Source organism: Homalodisca vitripennis, chromosome 7 (assembly GCF_021130785.1).
Source record: "Homalodisca vitripennis isolate AUS2020 chromosome 7, UT_GWSS_2.1, whole genome shotgun sequence".
NCBI classification, from domain to species: domain Eukaryota; kingdom Metazoa; phylum Arthropoda; class Insecta; order Hemiptera; family Cicadellidae; genus Homalodisca; species Homalodisca vitripennis.
This window is the reverse complement of record NC_060213.1, coordinates 58,772,690-58,793,531: the sequence shown is the minus strand read 5'-3', so window position 1 is coordinate 58,793,531 and position 20,842 is coordinate 58,772,690. Positions and strand designations below refer to the sequence as shown.

Here is a 20,842-nt window from a genome sequence, read left to right as displayed (position 1 = left end):
ACACGTTAGTGTACTTATTTAAACATGTGTACGTGAAAGAAATAATTAGAGATGAAATAGTTAATTCACAAAGAGTGCTCTGTAGTGTAGTGGCAGCAAGCACGCTTGCCCGGCAAGTGAGTGTCTCTGGGTTCAAGGCCCGACGGAACAAGTTTCTTTTGTGATTCAATCTCCATTGAAATTTTGTAGATATACTTAAGAAAACATGAATTTTAAATTGGAATTGTTAAGAAATTAATTAAAAATCACTATTGAAGTTGAACATTAACTTCTTTAGAATTTTAAATTAAAATATGTGAACTTTCCAAAAGTATGTAAATTTGCACGTAACTTGAAAAAAATAAAACAGTATTCCTGTCTAAGTCTAGGGTATAAATAGTATAAAAATAAAAATGTTCATATTTAATAATATTTTACCTATTTCAGAACTGAATCACCTTGAAGCCGTTTTTATGTTTGAAGCAAAATTTCAGTGTAAAATAATATATACATATCATTGTTTGGCAATGATACAGGATCTGTGCGGCCCAGCAGCAGCAGTAGTAGTAGTGGTGGCAGTGGTGGGGGCAGTCCACGTAGCAATGGAGGCATCAACGGTTCGGCTACACTGGGTCGCAGCAATGGGCTGGCTGGGCTCTTTGCAGGTGGCATGCCTCGGCTCAAACCCACTGGCGTTGATATCGGTGAGTCAGAGATCATAAGTATAATTTGATATAACGTATTATTCATTTTTGTAACTATCTTTCATTAGCATTTATTTATGACTTATTACTTTGTCATTAATTACAAAATTTTTCACATGCATAATGTATAAATTTTAAAGCTTAATTTTAAACAGAAAACTGTTCTTTTTCCTTTTTTTTGTTATCATAATCCATAATAACACACAAAATATTTTTCTTTTACCCGAATACATGGGTTTATACTACCCAATCAGTAAAAAATTATTTCTGAAGAAATACATGTGCATATTTTTATGTGGTAGACGTTTTAAGTGAGATGTTTAGTGTGCGGGAGAGGTCGCCGGGATCAGATTCTATCAAGGATCTTCATTAGAAAAACAAACTATAGTGGTAGAATAACAAACTGCATTGGAAATCATATGATTCAGTACGTATTTCTCGCTGTTGGACTCGTCCTGACATCAGATCGGAACGATTTGGCAATATCGGATCTCACCTGACAAAGAGTTTTAAAAAAACCTGTTTAATGCCACCAAAATTCTGAATTTTTAAAAATTTTGTCACAAGATAAAGTAATATTGTTGTGAAGATAATAATTAAATTTGTCAGTTATTGCCTAATGATTGGTATTTTTGAGGCACTGGTTTTAATCTGCCATCTATTTTGATATCCAACTACTTTAGCTATCTTTTAATTTCCTGCTAATTTTTCGCTCAAGTACTAGGGACGCAATGTTGTGCAACAAAGGTACTTGAGCTCCAGTGATAAAATAGATGACAATTTCTTACAATTAATATAGTGCTAATTAAACTTTGCTTACAAATTTGTTGTGGTTGATTGTTACTTATACATCGTTCAAAAGGTTGAAAAATAATGTTGCGCTAAGTAGTGCTAATAGGAATCAAGGAGAAGAAATTCAGTAGTTAATTTTTTTATAAATTGGTGTCGTTTCAAAAGGTATATGAAATTTGTTTTAAGAATGACTTTTTCTTAGAAATACATTTTTTAGTGTTGTATGTCACTTTACTTTGTGTATAAATCCTAGGCAAGAGGAAACAAATAATTGTTTTTTCTTATTTTAGTTTTAAATTCCAACAGTTGTATTATTTCACTTTGTTGGTAAAAATGTTTTGTTTTTGATAAATAAAAATTTTAACATTATTTTTAAATACTCCTTTTTAATTTACGAACATCAATTTCTTCCTTGGTTGTAAAAGGAATAAACAAAAAGTTATCAGTTTTGAGAAATGAGATATATTTTAAAGTGAGAGGTAGTAAATTCACAGTTTTACTTGAAATTGAATGGACATGATAAGAAAAACAAGTTCCAGATAATTAAAATGTCTAAAAAATAAAAAAATAAATTTAAGTACTTAAACTTAGTAGAATTTACATAAAATATTTATTTTAAATTTATGCCTTTATTTGTATTAAAATATTAAGAATCAAGATCATGAAATATGATGTTCATTTCAACATAACATTCACAATTATATAAGTAATGTATGAATGGGTTGTTCGTCAATATGAGACAGTCAGTTTTGTAGTGCAGTGCCAATTCCAAATATCTGTCTAATGATTACTATATTTTTAAAAGCTATAATTACATGTTAAAATTCAGCTACATGTTGAATTATAATAAGTTTTTGTTTTAAAACAAACATGGGCAGATAGTTAAAATATATGGATGTAGTGGTTCAAAACCAATATTTTATCACAAGTAACTTTCAAATGAAACTAATTCTGAACTAATGTGTTGATTACAAAAGTCACTTGACATCTCAAATAAATCCTGACATTTTGAGTTTTTATCTTACAGTTTATTTTATTAACCCCTGAGGCTGACTGTTGCCTATGAGTCGGCTCCGTAATTTCCGTTAAACACTTGTTAAACGGAAAGAGTTTAAGAGTTCTAAAATTAAAGCGTTATGTAATATTAAATTAAAGAGATAATTCACTTATTTGTGTCATTAAATTACTGCTGTATGTTGGCACTGGCTCTTATTTCTGTATGAGCTTTCTGTAAGCCACAGTAAAAACTCTTTAAAGATGTAAAGTTTCTTAATATTTCTGGTTTAGAAGTAATAGCTTTTTGCCATTGAACCCTCCAACTGGTACGGTCTGAAATATTTAACTCAAAAAAATGTCTGCCAGTGGTAGGTCAGAATTGTCTAATCTAATAGACAATAGACAATAGACAAATTCTTTATTAACATAACATCGAGAAATGCAATGGCGTCAATTTTTATATAGGTATTTTCCTTCAGTGAATGTGTTCTTCATTCTTCCTCCAGTCCAGGAACTCATCAATGGAGTAAAATGGTCGGTCGATGAGCCTGTTGGTCAGGGCTGTCTTCAACTTCTTCACGTTCAGCATCTTTAGATCTTCTGGTAGGAGGTTTTAAAGAGTTTCCTCCCCATGTAGGATGGTTTCCTCTCATATGATGCAGTGTGATTGTAGAGGGAGGTGAAAAGTTTGATGCATGACGAGTGTTGTGTGTGTGTATATCAAGGCCTCGTTGAAGCTGTTCGATCGTTACATACAATATGACTTCTTTTATGTATAGGCAGATGATTGTTAACACATTTGTAGTTTTGAAGACCTTTCTGCAGCTCCCCCTTCAATCAATCAATCAATCAATAATATCTTTATTCAAGACATACATAAAATGTACATGAATGCGTCATTCTTAATAAATAAAATATTTAAGGTGATGTTATATTAGTTGTACATACATACAATCCTTTTAATGTCAATTATTTTAAAAATCTTAACATAGTTAAAAATAGGTTTAATATTATTTAAATTAATTTTATTACCAAATTATAATTAATTTCCACTAGACTTCAGAAATCAAAATCAAAATACAGAGGCTCTGGGAGTAAAAACTCTTTCAAAGTTATAACATGACAAATCAATTAAAAACTGTTTTAATTTATTTCTGAATCTAACACTATTGTTTTCATTCCTGATGCTACCTGGCAGGTTCCCCATAAACTTGATTCCCATATAAGTTGGGCTTTGCTTAAATTTTTCTTTATTATGTTGTTTTATTACAAAGTTATTTTTGTTCCTAGTATTATAATCATGAACATGTAGTTGTCGTGGTAATTTAGTCTCATTATTTTTTTACATATAATACTGTTCTATATTATAGAGGCTGTATACCAGTCATAAACTCGAGCTCTTTAAAATGTAACTTACATGACTCATCTTTTTTGAGTTTTAGAATCACCCTAATTGCCCTCCTTTTGTAGACGTAAAATTTTTATTCAGGTTTTACAGCACTTGTTCCCCCATACACTTCAATCCCGTATGCGATATGTGAATGAACCATGGCATAGTTACACTGATTTCAAGGTTTGTTTATTACAAAAAGGTGCTAGCCTTCTTAGTGCAAAAATTCCTGAACCTAATTTGTTACATATTTTTTGTACATGAATGTTCCAATTAAGTGTTACTATCTAAATGTAGCCCTAAAAATTTAGTTTCCTTTATCCAGGTTTTTCATATTAATTTTGTTTGATTCAACATTTTTTGCAAGTAAACTGTATAAAAGTAGTTTTATTATCATTGAGTAAAAGATTTCTGTTATTTAAATAACTTTTTAACAATGAAACTGATTCGTTACATTTCTTTTTAGTTGTAACCTAATTCCATATCGGCAATGCACAAGCTTATATCATCCGCATACAAACAAATTTTACTATTATCAATTATATCATACAGATAATTAGGTAAACCCCCCAAGTAGCACAAAAACAGGAAAGGGCCTAATATTGACCCCTGTGGGACAGAGTAGGTCACATTTTTTGTATGAGACCTAACATCATGCTGATTATTTTTTATTTTAAATACTTAACATTAACAAATCTGTTGACGGCCTTCCAAGTACGACTTAATCCAGCTAAGTTCTTTACCAATGATACCATAGCTTTTTAATTTTTCTAGTAATATTTTTTGATCAACACTGTCAAATGCTTTGGTCAAATCTAGGAAGGCGCCAACAATGTTGTATCCCTCATCTAAGTTCTCTAAAATGTGTTCAATATAATTTCTTAATGCTGTTAATGTGGATCTATTTTTCCTGTATCCATGTTGATCAATGTCAAGTAGTTTATTGTTTTCAAAATAGTCAACTAATTGAATCAGCACACACTTTTCAAATTATTTTAGATAATGACGGTTGAATAGGACAATGGTCTGTAGTTAAGAGGATCAGTACAATCCCCTTTTTTATGTACTGGTATTACTTTTGAAACCTTTAATTGAGAAGGATATATTCCAGTTATGAGTGATGCATTAATTACATGTAAAAGAGGTTTTAATTAGTGGTAATTTTCGCTTCCTTAACAATTTTCATGGGTATGTCATCATACCCTGCTGACCACTTAGGTTTTATTGAATCAATTATCGTATGTAGAGTCTTATCATCAATTGTATTACAAATAAATCTGGATTCCGTTACTTGCTGTATCGAATCCTCTGTTTGAACATCATTTTTACTTAGATTAGGGATAACATGAGTATCAACCATTTCAACAAAATTGTTATTAAAAATATTTGCAACTTTGTATGGATCCTCTATAAGAATATCATCCTTTTTAAGTACAATGTTATTAGGTGACTGCTTTTCTTTTTTATTTTTTGTTTCACTATTAATGATATTCCAAATTGTTTTGTTAACATTAGTGGACTTTTTTTATTTTTATATCAAAATGTTTTTTCTTTTTACATAAAATTGTTTTTTTGAGATATTTCTTATGTGCTTTCATATTTTCTTTTAGATTTATATTACTCTTATCTTTCCTATACTGCTGATGCATGTCAATAAGCTTATCATGCTCATTAACAATTTCATCATCCACCCACTTTTTATTTTGGTTTCCTTTTGTAATTTTAGTCAGAGGGAAATGCAAATCAAAATAATATTTGAGCAAGTTGTAAAAATAAAGAAATACTTATAACGCTTGGGCCAAGGCCGGCCATAATCCTGATTGCTCTCTTCTGGAGAAGTAGAATTCGATTAAGGTTTCCTGCTGTTGTGCCTCCCCAAACTGCAAGGCCATATCGTAAGTGAGACTCGAACAATGCATGGTAGGCAGTTTTTGTTGTGGCATCGTCACTGACGAGGTTTACTCTTTTTAAAATGTACAAGCAGGAAGTTCAATTTTTTGGAGAGTGCGTCAACATGATTGTTCCAGGATAGTGCATTGTCGATAGTCATTCCTAGGAATTTGGTCTGGCTTTCCATTGATACTTCTGGTAGTTCTGGGACTTCCTCCTGTCTTCTCCCAAAAGCTAATTGTTTGGTTTTTTTCAGCGTTTACAACTAAGTCGTTTTCATGACAGTATTGATATGCCTTATTCAGTGCTATGTAAGAGTTGATGGCCACATCTAATATCTATTTATTTGCAAATGCAATGTAATGCAGTAAAATATGTAAAAACCTTTAAAATGTGCATTCCAATATTGCAGTAATATTGTCTGAACTAGTTTGTGTTTACTGTGTTGTAAAATCTTAAATGTGCCTTATATAACTACATCTGAGATTCATACATTTGTTTATTCCAGCATAAAAAAAGATACATCAACAATATTAATCTTTACGTTTAAAAAGATCCTCATATGGACCATTACCTGTGCGTGAGAATCGAGTATGATCAGTTTATTAATTTGTTCATTGATATATCCTGTCCTTGCAAGCAGCCCACCTGCTGGGCCATTGTTGGTGGTCTGGAAGTCACCCTAAAGCCTTTTTCCCCAGGTTGTGTTAGAAAAGCTTATTAGCTCTAACGTCACCTGGTAATTTAAGATATCCTTTATTTTACTTTTATATTTTTTATATACTGTATATTTGTCTTAACTGATAAAACGTTTATTAATTCTTTGTTTATAAAATAGGACTAAAGCAACGATATCCTTGGCTGTACAGAGTGTGAGTCTAGCTTAAAAATGGTACAAATATGTAGTATAATCATATAATTCGTTAAAAATTAATAGTTTTTGTTCTACGTTAAACATTTTAAACGGCAAAATTCCACATCTGTTGAGTTCAAAATAGACATAATAGTAAAGTTTATGTAGGACCACCTAATTTACAGTACACTCATCCGCTGTATCCTACACATACTCATTTAATGTACATATTTTGGTTGTGGTCATGGTGGCAATCACACAACTTCACTGAAACTTGTAAGCGATTACTTAGAAGTAATTTTGATAAATTTGACAAATAATATAATCAAAAGTTTGATATCTAAAGTGAGGTACTCATCATAAAGCTGCTCCTTGAATACCATACAAACCTGGGAAGTGAAATGATTACACTCGAATAAGTTAATATGAGTCTTTTAACTAATATCTTAACTAAATACAAATTGAAGTTTAAATAGTTGAGGTATAATTTGACAAATGGATTGAATTTGTTATAATTTAAGCAATTTGATGAAAATCAATTAAATATGTAAATATTTTCCTATACTAAATATTTTGTTTACTACTATTTTTGTTACTAATATTTAATTGCAATATTTTTACTATAATATAACCAACTTATAGATCTTTGGTTCCTTTTAATAAAAGAATTCGTAACTGTTTTCCCTACTGAATGAATACTAACTAGAAACCTTAACATTTATATAAAAAATAAGTCACTATTTAATTATTTAAATTTAATGTTGCATTTGAGAATTTTCTTAAAAAAAACAAAGATTTTGAATGAATGATAGAATTAGTTTGTTTCCATCAATTTACAATATACACAGAAACAGATTATAAATGTAATAATTATAAACAATCTAAAGGTTGCTCTAAGGGATAATTGTTTAGCTTAAATTAGAAAGAAGCAAATAATTAGCAATATTATTTTGAATCATCTACTTGCTGCTCTGTCATAACATAATAAATTATAAATATGTTAATGATTACATATTAAATTCCAATATATTTAGCTTAATTTTACAGGCAATATATTGAATGTTAAATGTGAATTGCCAGTCATATAATTTTTAAATAAGTGATAGTAAAATTATGAACTAATTACTTAATTATTAAAATACAGTACCCAAATGTTTCACTCCTGAACACATCACCCAGTACCTCTGGGCAGTTACGACGGAGCCCCTTCTTCTAATAAAGAATATACCCTGATTAATTTTCCATCCTCTAATTGACTTCTAGGACATGACTGTACCACAAGAACTATCGTGCTGTAAATGGTGGTTGATACAACCTATCAATACATATATCTAAAGTTGAGGAAATTCCAATATTTTTTTTATAACTCTGTATAGGAATTATGTACTTGGAGGAATTATGTAATTTATGTGGGGATTAATGTTTTCAAAACTGTATAGTTCAGGGTTGCAGTTACGTCATGAATATAGGGAATGAATGATCAGATAAAAAGATTAGGTTGTTCCAGAAAATGTTAGGAAGCGTAATATGATATAGCACAAATAATATATAGTCAGTGAGGCCGAAATGTTTCATTCAGGTAAAGATGGCGATACGAATGAAGGCAATACCTTAGAAACTTTAATTTTGTTTTTCATATTTTACCCAAGTGTTATGAATAGAAATATTAAAACACAGACAAACAAAACTCACATGGGAAAATGTAGCAAATGACCTATTAAACCAAATTTGAATTTCAAAAGGTTTTTACATACTCTCAAAAATTATTATCATTGGTTTATTTGTGATTGTTATAGTGAATTCAAAATATACTCTAGACAATTTATATGTATATTTATTTTCTTATTCACATTTAAAACACAAATTTTGTAAACAAACTATTGAAATATGTAAATAAAATGTCTAATTTATCTTTTACAAATATTTCCAGAAAAGCCTACTTTACAGAAAATAACATACATGTGTGACACACTTTGTTTCTCTGCTTTCTGATTTCAGCTATAAATATTATGCATATCAATTGACCTGAAAATTTAAGTACACTATCTTCTAAGACCAAAAATGACACTTTTCATGTTTTAATTTTTAAGTAGCATAAAATATAACTATGTTTAAGTAACAAAAGTACTTTTATTAATTTTTGATAAAAGCTTGCGTACTGCTTTTCATATTGTCAATTTTAAGTGTAATTGTTTTATTAGCGCTACTTATGTGTTTTGTTAAATAGATAAATTTTGTTTTCACATCTGATTGCAGAATTAAAACAAGTAGAAATTACGTAAAACATTTATTTGAATAACTAATGAAGCAATTTAAAACAAGAATGTGGTGTTTATCAGCTGAAATTGTTTGTGAAGTTTCAGTGAAATGGGTTTGTGTTATGTATAAAAAGTTAACAATTCAAACTACTGTCCCATTGTTATTTTGACCACTTTTAAGCTAAAATTGACTTCTTTTGAATACAATGATGTCTGCTGTATTATGTAGTAAAGTTTTAATTTAAAATTTAAGGGGCAAATGAAACTGATGAAACATATAAATCAATATGACCTAGATTTGTTTCAAGCACAATATACATTGGGAAGGTCTAGTTGTGATATAGGGCCCCTCACAATCACAATCGCTGTAGATTACAGTGTGTAAAGTGTGATAAATGCGTGATGGGCCTGGCTAACTGTGATGACAATATTGGATCATAGGAACCGCTGATAGTACAATCTGGCACTTCATTTCCCCATATCTGTCAGTTGTATCTTACAGGCTTCAATTAATTATTCGATTGTCTCATTTAAATTAGTGAACCTTTTTCCATTCTGTAAGATATTGTGATATCATTCCTTAAACCTTGTTTATTAGCGTACAAAATGATTATTTTAATTGTTTAATAAATAAAATGTGTTAAATAAATCAAATGTTTATTGTCACAAAACAGATAAATCAATAGCACCAGCTATAAATCAGATGACACTGTCAGTATTAACATTTGCTCTTATATGGGTAAATGACAATTTTAAACAACCAACTAAGGATACAATCAGTGAAACAGGATATTAAACTAAGTTATTGTGAAAAAGTAATTTTGTTTGAATAAAAAAAAAACCCCTAATCAAATTCTTTGTTTGAAGGTTATTTTTGACTATGGAAGGATTGTGAAGGAAACAGGATTTTTCCGGACATTTGCCATCGTTCAGTGAAACAAGAAAGTTCTTTACCTGAAGAAGAGATCAGATTGCAGATCTCGAAACGTAGTGTTACTGTTTTCTTGTTTCACTGAACGATGGCAAATGTCCGGAAAAATCCTGTTCCCTAATCAAACATAAAAAATACAAGACAGTAATACTGTAAACTATAACTATATAAGCATATAGTTTAAGAAATATAATTCATTAAAGTTACAATCTCACCAGCAGTCCATTTACACACTAGAGATTTCCAGAATCAATTAGTTATATATTTTTCGTGATTACATTTATGATTACTAAGTGATTCCTATGTTGGACCCTACTTGTAAAATACTATAAAATACTATTAACTTCAACTTAGAAGAGCAACATTTCAAAAATAATAAATGCTTGTATGATTGCTTAAGTGTTGGCCCAATCAAAATTTATCCATACTCCCCTCAAAATATTGTAAAATTTACCAAAGATCCATTTTATTTTGAAACAATTAAGTTGTTCTATAAAGACTTCAAATTTGGTCCATCAATGTATAAATTTTTTAATAAGTTTAACATTATAATATAAGGAAATAATAAATAAAACACATTTAATTATTGTTGCTCAGTAAGCTACATAAGTTTCAAAAATACGAAAACTGATTCCCATCTCACCAAAAGTGTCATTAATAATGGACATGTAACATATTTGAAATAATTTTTTTGAGTTCTTTAGAGTCGAGAATGTGAGGATTACAGTTAAAACAAATATTCCGTTTCAACTAGTTTTGCTATTATAGGTACTAGCCCAGATAGTGTGATATACCTTGTATACTAAGGAGAGCTCGTAAACATTCTGTGTGTTCATTAGAAGTTTCAGCATTTTTTTGTTTCTGTGTTTAATGATATACTCTATAAAAACTTCTATTGTGATGTGAACAATTACACGATATGTTCATTCATTTGTTCAAAACAAGCGTTTTGTTATAAGGAAAATATTAAAACACTTTAGATGATCATGTAGAAATCAAATCATTTTCATTGTTCTGGTTGTAGGAGAACTGTCACTGAACTATATGTAATACTAGTCAATATAAACTAAAACTTAAATATAAATACCTTTTAGTAATTATACTTCTATTCTGTCAGACAATTAGTCTTGCCATAACTTTTAGTCTTAACTTTAAATCTTCTCTTAGCTTCTATACTCACAGGGTTTACTTACTGTTTATACAGTAAAAATAATTTAATTAGTTCTAAGTGTTTTAAATTATCATGGTATGTGGATTGATAAACCACTATGATGTAGCTATTTGACTGCTACTTTTGAGTCTCTTTCAAGAATCAAGAATCAAGAATTTTATTGCCATTGACAATTTACATTGAATAGGCAAAGTCAACCTAGTTTGTAGTTATATAAATATTGCAAGAATAATAACGAGAAAGTACAGAATGAGAATCATTATAAATATAACTATTACGAAACAGTTAACCTAGACATCCCTTTGATAGTTTATAGATAAAAAAGAGAGAAAAAAAAAAAAAAAAATTATTATAATAGTAACAATAAAATATAAAATTCAATCTTAGGCACAGTAAATTAAGTTATTTAGTTAAAATTGAACATCTATGTTACAATTTAAAAATTCATTTATACTATAAAATGGGTTTTGAAGAAGCCAATTGTATATTTTATGTTTAAAAGGTCCAAAACTAACAGACTTTGCACCATCAGGCAGCCTATTGAAAAAATTAATACAATTTAGCTTGAAAGAGGTGCCAGTTTTAGCCAGTCTATGAGGAAGTATATTGAGTTTATTCCCCCCTCTAGTGTTATAATGATGAATATTATTCCTAATTGGAAAATTCTGTAGGTTTGATTTAGTGTATTTAATAGTACTTGAAAAATATACAAATTGACAACTGTGGGAATCTTAAGTTCAATGAAAAGTGGCTTACAGTGATCTAGTGAACCAACTCCTGCAATATTACGAACTACCTTTTTCTGTAATAAAAGAATATTATTTATATGGGGAGAATGGCCCCAAGCTAGTATACCATATAGTATATGTGATTGAAACAGACCGAAATATGACATTCTTAAATATTCTAAGCTTACAAAGTTTTTCAATTTCCATAGTAGATAATTAACTCTTGATATTTTTTTACAAACTGTTTCGATATGCAGGGACCATTGTAACTTAGAATCTATATAAAATCCCAGAAGCTTAACAGATTCCAGATTAATTTCTTGTTTAAGGCTTAAAGTTAGGTATTGTGTTTTTTCAGGATTAGAAGATAATTTATTAGAAGAAAACCAGGAAAGAGCCTACTCTTCTGCTAGTTCAGTAATCTGTTTTAAGTAATTAAGATCGTTGTGACGGGCCACTAAAGTGGTGTCATCAGCATAAATAATGGAATGAACATTTAAATTTTGAGGTAGATCATTTATATATACTAGAAAAAAGAAAGGTCCGAGAACTGAGCCTTGAGGCACGCCTTTCTCGACAGGCTTTACAGTTGAACATTTATTTTTTATTGAAACAAATTGACTCCTACTGAATAGATAAGATTGAATTATTTTTAAGGAGTTATCCTCGATGCCATAAAATTTGAGTTTATTTAGCAGAATATTAAATGGAACGCTATCAAACGCTTTAGTAAGGTCACATAAAACTATAGAAACTGACTCTTTTTTTTCAAAAGCGTCCAAAGATAAGTAAACTTTATAGATGAGTAAACTTTTGGCAGTTGTAGTAGGAAGAATACAACATCCGCCAAATGTATTTGGTTAAGATATCTATTTCAAGATTTATCTTCCTATAATCTGTGGTATTTGTCATATCACCAAAGAAGTGGTGTCCGAGAGGAAATATAGGTCTACGGGTTTTCCTTATTAGGTGCCACAAAAATTTCGTAGCCATTGTTTTGTAATGGGAAATAGTAATTCAAACAACTCAACAATAACTGAACTTGTTTTTAACCCTGGATCTGGCAGTTGAAATTCATATAATGGCAGGTACTATTTTGATAGTTGTACACATGTTTTCTAATACTATGTAGCATGTGTATTAATGAAGTAAAATATACACTATTATATATATTTTATTTTTCAGTACGAAACAAGGAACATTTATATGCAGCTGGATTAATTTTTTTTTATTAAAATTTAGGTTTTTGTTTTTCATTATAATTGAAAAAAACTATAAGTAAAAAAAAATATTAAAAAATAAAGCCATAGAAATATTTTTTATTAGTGGGTTTTCAAAATATATAAAGTGTTAAACAAAAGTATTTTATGCAAAAGATCAAAAACATTCCACTATGCACGAAACTTTTACATTTTTGTTGTTGTTAAATCAATAGTTTAAACTCATCAAAGATCTTCCTAGACTGATTATCAACCCAGCCCACTATAATCCGTCATCAGTTGCGTAGGTCTATAGACTCGTCATCATCTAATGGCCTACTTATCTCCATCATCATCTGCCACCTGATATTACCTTGACTCATTATTATATCTAGATGCTCGGATAATTTCATTTTGAACTTTCTACATTACAAACATATTTACAGAATACAAATTAGTGGCTCTAGAGTTCCCACACTGTAGTGAGGCATTTAACTAATCAACCTGGAAAAATGTTTTTAATTTAAGTTTTAATGAACTAGTATTTTTGAGCAGGTTAGTATAATAATTAGAGCATATTTTGTTTCTGTTAGAAAAAAAAAATTATGGTTGCCTGTAAAGTCGGTTTTACGGGCGAAGATTTTACGTGACAACGTCTTTTTCTCGGTAGAATATTTATTGATATGAATATTATTAGATTGCACAATAGGAACAAGGAATTGAATGAAAATAAGAATTGCACAAATTTTAACTATAGAAATATATTTTGTTTACTAAAACATTGTACATAATTTGAAATTAATTAAAATTTGTTATTGTAAATGGTAAAGTTGAATAAAACATTTACTAAAATTGGAATTTGAAATTCTTGCTAAACACAGTTAAATTCTAACTCCGCGCGTGGTAATTGGTCGGTTTAGTTCGTTTGTTTGGTCGCACTGTTATGACAGGTTAGAGGTTATAATTTGTTATTTTAAATGTTTGACTAGCAATACGCGCTGTTTCTTCTCAATCGACTGAATTACGATTGATTGCAGAGTGATTTAAACTAATAATTTACTTAACACTATCAACATTTGTCAATAGTATGACATAACCTATAAACTCAGTTTCTCAACTTTTGTGTCAATCTAACAATTAATCAATCAATCATAGTTTACGATAATGAAATATCAGTGTACAATTATTTACCTTTATTGTTGTAGTTGTTGTAAATGACGAATCTAAGCACTCCACATTTTCACGAATAAACATAGTTATCTGCTTTATCCCGTGCGGCGGACCCACAGTTATCTGCTTTATCCCGTGCGGATCCCGTGCGGCGGACCCACTGGACGGGCATCGTAACGTTACCGGGCGTTACACTTTTTCATGAGTGACTCCGAGCCGCAACCTAATTTAAGACGTTGTCACGTCAATAATAAATATTCTGAAAACCCCCCTAACGTGTCTGATTTTATGAAGGGATGTTTCTGTGCCTAAAAACATGACATCATTTCCCATTATCGGTAACAAAATTTCCGGTCTTTTAAACAATTTTATGTAGACATTAATTTAGTCAGAAAATTAAAATGATGTATTTTTTAAGCAATATTAATGTGGTATTAAATTACACGTATTGATATGGCATTATATTCTGGTGCTGTGATTTCAAGCAACAAAGATTGGTTATAAAATTTAAGTGTAATTTTAAGCTAGGTAGATGATAGAGCTATGTAACCCATTAGGTGATAACTATTCAATAAACCTACCCTGAAAACTTCTATGACATTTAAAAGAATTATGTTAATTACTTTCATATATGAAAAATTGTTATTGTTCAATGACAGCTGTGTAATTTTAGAATGACATTGCTATTTTCGTCTTTGCAGAAAAAAAAGTTTCATCCACTTTTTTGTTTTACAAAAACATATATAATGCAATACTATCCAAAATTTATGACATTTAGGTTATTATAACATTTGACAAAACCCCAAAACATTATTGAAATAACTGTTTTTATCTGGTAATTAATTATCCCTTTTTTTAAGAAGCTTACTATAATAGTTTTGGTTTCTACTAATCATAAGAAGTATAAACCTTAGGTTTTCTCACAATGTTTAATATTATAGTGTTCTATCGTTTATTGTAAATAAAATGATACCAATTATAATTATATTTATAGTTTGTAAAAATTTATAAACATTTAAATATTTATATGATTTTGATCTCAAAACCATGCTTCTTGTACTACTTTAAGTTTTTATGCTAAAACTAATTTATTCACCTAAAGACTCATACAAAACTACACATTGTCTGAAACTAGACTAAATTAGGCTGTCTTGGAATTTGAAATTTATACACTTGACTATATTTTTCAGGCACATCCCTCCCCCTTTTTATGTGAAAAAAATTTCCCCACTTACCATAACAAATGCAAATGAAGGGTAAGTACAGTACCCATCATTGTATTATACTGTTCATTGTGAACAAAATGATACCAAATATAGTTAGGTTTGCACTAAAAAAACTATTTTTTACAAATTTTAGAAAGAAAACTTGCAAAACTGGGAAAAAATGGCTTGGCTTTTAAGGAAAATACTAAGGGCAGTCAAGAAGGGTTAAAGTGGGAACTAAATATGTAAATTCTTAATAATAAATAAGACATTTCAAACTAAATAAATAAATTGTTAAGGTCATCGGAAAAAGTTCAGAGACACTTTTAAATATCTCTAGTGTTGTCATATTTTGAAGTAAAGTTGGTATAAATACCAGTTGTGTTATAAGTATACATTTTTAGGTCTATTTAAATTAAAACATTGTAAATAGCATGAATTAATTTAATACATACATACATAGTTTCATTATCACATTTGCAATAGTAGTAACGAAGATTATAAAATATAATCAAAAAGTTAACATTAATGAACGAGCGACAATCATATGCAAATAAGAGGCCTCACAAACTATCAACTATTATATTTTGGGACTTTCAACGATGCTTCGGGACGTAAGTATGAGGACTCTGGATACTGAAGGGGCCTCATTGTTTGGCTGGCTGGATTAGACAAATGCCCCTGTGCACTGTGATCAGGATTACCAGAAGAATAAATACTTGCCTACATCTGCAGAATATATAAAGTCTGAGAAATTGATTGTCATAACAAAACAACATTCTGCGATCTATTGAAACAATGTTTTAGTAAAATCTCTATTATATGTGTCAGATAATCTAGAATAGTTCCACTAGTCAACTCTTTAAGATAGAAATTGAATAATTATGTATTTTTTGTTTGCAGGGCAAAACAATTCACAATCACTGACTTCACTGCCTTCTGCCACTGCACCTGGGGTAAGGGTAATTTATATTTTGAACTTAAGTTTAAATGTTATTGATAGTTGTTTAACTTTTAAAAGAAGTTTAAAATGTTGCTGGAATAATCCTTGTAATTGATTTGAGATGTCGTTTGTCTTCTGGTTCTAATTTAACCTTGTAGTCCATACTGACATATTTCATTGCCTAGAACAGTGGTTCTCAATCTTTTTTATATCCCGTACCCTCTGAGTAGGCTTTTCCCTAACAAGTACCACCTTATCGCCAACCTTCTCCACACCAATCATTTACTTACAGAGGTTTTTATAAATCGCAATATATATTTGATGTTAAGAAGTACAAAAAAAAAACTCAAAATGTTATATGAAATGTATGATTTTTATTTTACTACACAAAACTCAATATAAATTGCCATACCTATTAAACAACGGACATACATGATGAAAAACTTGTTCCTTTTATATTGAAAATACTAGCAGTTACCCAATGCTTTGCACACAATTTCCTGCTGAAAACAAGTATAACGTGGGCATATTCCTTTTAGTTGATATTTTGAACACTCTATTGCAATCTTTGATCCATTTTAGATTTATTTAATGAGCAGTATTTTGGGATCTTTGAGCAAGTACCGTGAAATAACTCAAATTTCTCTCCAATATTTCCTGTTAATTATTTCAGTTCTAAAGTAGAAGTTCTTAACTTTTCAGTTAAAATACTCTTGATGTAATGAACAATGGAGCTCATTTTGAAATGGAAGTTGATGTTGCGTTGATGCCCCGATCACAAATATATACATGTAAGCAGGTCTGAGAAGCTTATTTTGATCAAAAAGTCTATACCTACGACCATTATAGTTTATCCTAGTTTAAGGTATTTCTGGTGTCTTAGTTCATTTAGTCTAAAACATGTACTTCAGTCAAAACAAAACTAAGATTGTTTTATAACAGCCTTTAAATTTGTATAAAAAATTAGGTAGTAACTTTGGCTTTGATATCTGTCTGTATGATACTAATGATCAATCACTTAATACATAATATTTGTTGACATTTACAGTTGAAGTATATGTTTACTAAAACTTTCTATTTTATTATCTGTATAACCTCTGTGGTTATCAGTGATTACAGAAGTCTTTTTTCAGAGAAAGAGACAAGAGTCTGCACATAGTCCTTAAAGAACCTTTGCACCTCCTTTACTTAATATTTTTCCCCTTAGAATCTGAGGCTTTTACAGAAGCCTATTATATTTTAGAGCCCCTGATATATCATTAGGATTTTTTCCTGATTAGCCATATATGTTCAGTTGATTCTTTTGCTTCTCAGCAGAGTCTGGATTTATCAGTCTGGCTTAGAGCCACTACATCAGATGTTTCCTAAAGAGGGCCATGTCCTGTCAGCATCCTTAATACTAGTCATATATACTTACTTTGTTCAAGGAGTACTGACCTCCTTCTACATAAGGAGAGATAAATATTGTTGGTTGCTTAATCGCCTTTTTACTCGGAAGCTTCACTGCACTTAGTGCGGCTGTCTATCTTCTTCACTCCAGAGGAGTGTATCCCAGTACCACTTCCAGTGCCAGAGTTACAGGAGCTCATTGCCCCAGTAGTGTTTACCGTACGCAAGCTAGCGTTTGAAGACTCTGTAGCCTCTTGGTTGTTGTATTTTGTTCTACTTTCGGTCACCACACAAGAGCTTCAATGTGACCATTGATTTTATTATGACTTCATAGATCCATGTATCATTTTTTGTCCTCATTTATATTCAAAGAGTCTTTTGCAGGCACCAAGAGCCTTTGTTGCTTTGGATATAGTATTTTTGATACTATTCCATGTGAGCCATTTGTCTAGAACTACTCCTAGATACTTAAGTACATCAAAATATTTTATTCTAGTACCTTCCAGAACAGGTTGAGCTAGTTGGAAATTCCTTTTTCTGGTGTAGGTTATTATACTTGTTCTTTACGGTTTAATCCTCAGGCCTTCACCATGAGACCAGTTGCTTATAAAGTTAAGGGCGTCTTGAGCGAAGTTCTGACCCTTTATTTGCCAGGTCGAGGTCATGAGTAAATATACACTGAAGAATCCCCTCATCTCTAATGTTTGTGTTCACCCATTAGGTATGGTGCGCATTGCTGTCACAGCCACGGAAGAGAGCCACTACTCTTTCTTCACAGTACTGCAACAGAAAAACTGCACCCACCTTTCTATTTCTATTGGTGGATAGTTATTTATTGACTAAGGAAATGCAGAGAAGGTTAATAAGTTATAAGCGCATATGAAGAAAATGCTCTCTCACCAAGTACTGTGCTTGTAAAGGGCAACAAATACCTTAATGCTTTATTGCTGTCATTGTTTTAAATTACATTTATTTCTGAAAAAAATAATTCAGGTATCACAGATGTTGAAGCCAATTACTAACAAGAAAGTTGGAATAACTCGCTATATAAAAGCAATCCTAGATGTAGACTGACCATATCTTTACATAACAATTTAAACAGTCTTTATTTTGTTGCGCTGTCAATAAAATTCATCATTTTTACAGAATAATTTAACACCTTTTTAATGGACCAGAAAGGTATTTTGAAGCTAGATTTTGTATATGTATAATGTGATACCTCCAAACAATATGAAGAGCTGTTCAGGAGCTTCTTTGATGCTATTTTGCAACAGCCAAACATAGACACAACAGTTTTCATAATTAATGGCATTTATGTTTAAATATTGAAACACATGAAATTTGTTCTTGAGAGTATATAGACTACATATCATTAGATTTTCCTTAGTCCTTAGAGTGCCAAGCACTTTGAAGGGGGTTGTGCTCTCAATGCCAAGCACATTTTTCGTGTTTATGTAGTGTTCAGCTAATTAAATCGCAACTTAAAACAAAATAAACATAATGAGATGATATTTTTTATTATGTAGGAGGAAAGTAGGCTATAACTTGTGATATTTATTTGAATGATAAAACATGTTAACATTGATTATTGAAACTGCTAAGTAATATTAACAAATATTTTATAATTCCAGCAAGAGCCAACGAGAAGGCAGTTCAATGTTGACATCAAGAATAGAGGTCCTCCACCCAAACCTCCTCCTTCCAACCAGAAACCAACGATGCCTCAGGTCAGTTTACCTACAGGTGATTCAAGTCAGTCAGAAGCTAAGAACGTCATTATTATCATTTCTTTGACTTCTTAACTGCAAATGAAAAAAGAAATATATCTTTATTTTTTTAGGCGGAGTTAGGGCTTTGTTAACCCTCTCTAACGCATAACAAATTAATTGCAGCCTAGTGTCTTCAATACTAGTTGTAGTCACCTTTGTTTTGTTCCTGTTTATGAATTCAAAAACTAATAAGTAGTTACCTAAACCTAGTGGTGGCAATTGTTGTGTAAATATACTATATTTTTGTTTTGAACTAAATATTAAAAAAAAAACAATAGAATAATGGAAAAGAAACAATCTGGTGATGTAACGTAATAACTTAGTAAGTGTGTATTAAAAGCTAAAATTGTCTTTTTTACTACATATTCAATTGTTTTTACAAAACAAACTTATTCCTCATCAACATCAATGTTGTAAAATCTGGCTCTTTTCATATCCATCTTCATATGTGACAATTTAAAAAATACACAGCTAGGTCAGGTGAGTTAAGGTGTGTGAGGCAATAAGTTGATACCATTCTTTGGCTAATGGACATGGCTGTGTATGCAGGTGCGATGTCATCAGTCCCCTATGTGGCACAAATGGAGGCTTTATTACGGACTAGTTATTCACTGACAATACATTTTGACTGTCTGTGAGTATAATTTCTCAAATTAATTATCTCAACAAATTTCATCTGTTTGGGTGTCCACATCGAGGTATTTTATTAATTTTCGTGTTGACATTTTAAAACATGAAAATCGCTCTTACTCAAAGTGTAATTTTTGCAAGGAGGTTTTAATAGCAGGGTTTTGGCATGCAAGAGGTGAAATTTCGCAGCTGCACTTAGAGTTTCTGTAAATTAAGTGAGAACTAAACAGCACAAGTAAAAATAATTACTACAGATGAACAGAACAACAGCATGGGCGGCAGTAAACTGCCAATGAGCTGTACTATACATGCCAAGTGTGAGAAATAATACTATGCAAACTCCACCTCCAACAGTACAGTACTATTCTAGTTTCTTTTGGGTACCACCTTATATTATTATAAGATCTGTACTATTTATATTATAATTACTACTGATAATAATCAGTTATATGTATTTATAGGAACACATTTTACAAAGTAAGTCTTTAATTACTGTTCAATGACAGGAGAGGTAAAATGAGTTGTTTATAACGTAGTTGAAAATGTTAAAAGATAAAATTAGAGATATCACCTATATTCGACTGTGTTGGGGTTGCTGTGGCCTTAACGATTTGACCTGGGATTGGTGCTACAACACTAACTTCAGCAGCCGTTAAATGTGTTAGGAAATGCAATATTATCGTGAGTTTTGTGTTTTAGACCAGGAGTTTATAGAATTGTTGCATTATGTGAAATATTATTTTTGTTCATCATATAAATCTATAGTCAACTATTATGAACTAGTTTGATGCACTAATATTCTGTTGCTTAGTATGTTAATTATTAAGAGTGATTATTATAAAATC

General features: G+C 30.6%; 1 protein-coding gene across 4 annotated transcripts in view; it reads left to right on the top strand.

Moving 5' to 3' along the window:
* Positions 1-20,842, top strand: part of LOC124365862 (WAS/WASL-interacting protein family member 2-like) — a 67,529-nt gene that overhangs the window by 18,368 nt on the left and 28,319 nt on the right. For all 4 annotated transcript variants that reach the window (XM_046821951.1, XM_046821950.1, XM_046821948.1 and 1 more), the window contains exons 3-5: positions 516-683; positions 16,170-16,222; positions 19,230-19,325. In XM_046821951.1, the coding sequence (XP_046677907.1) occupies positions 516-683; positions 16,170-16,222; positions 19,230-19,325 (317 nt within the window). The remainder of the gene's footprint in view (positions 1-515; positions 684-16,169; positions 16,223-19,229; positions 19,326-20,842) is intronic.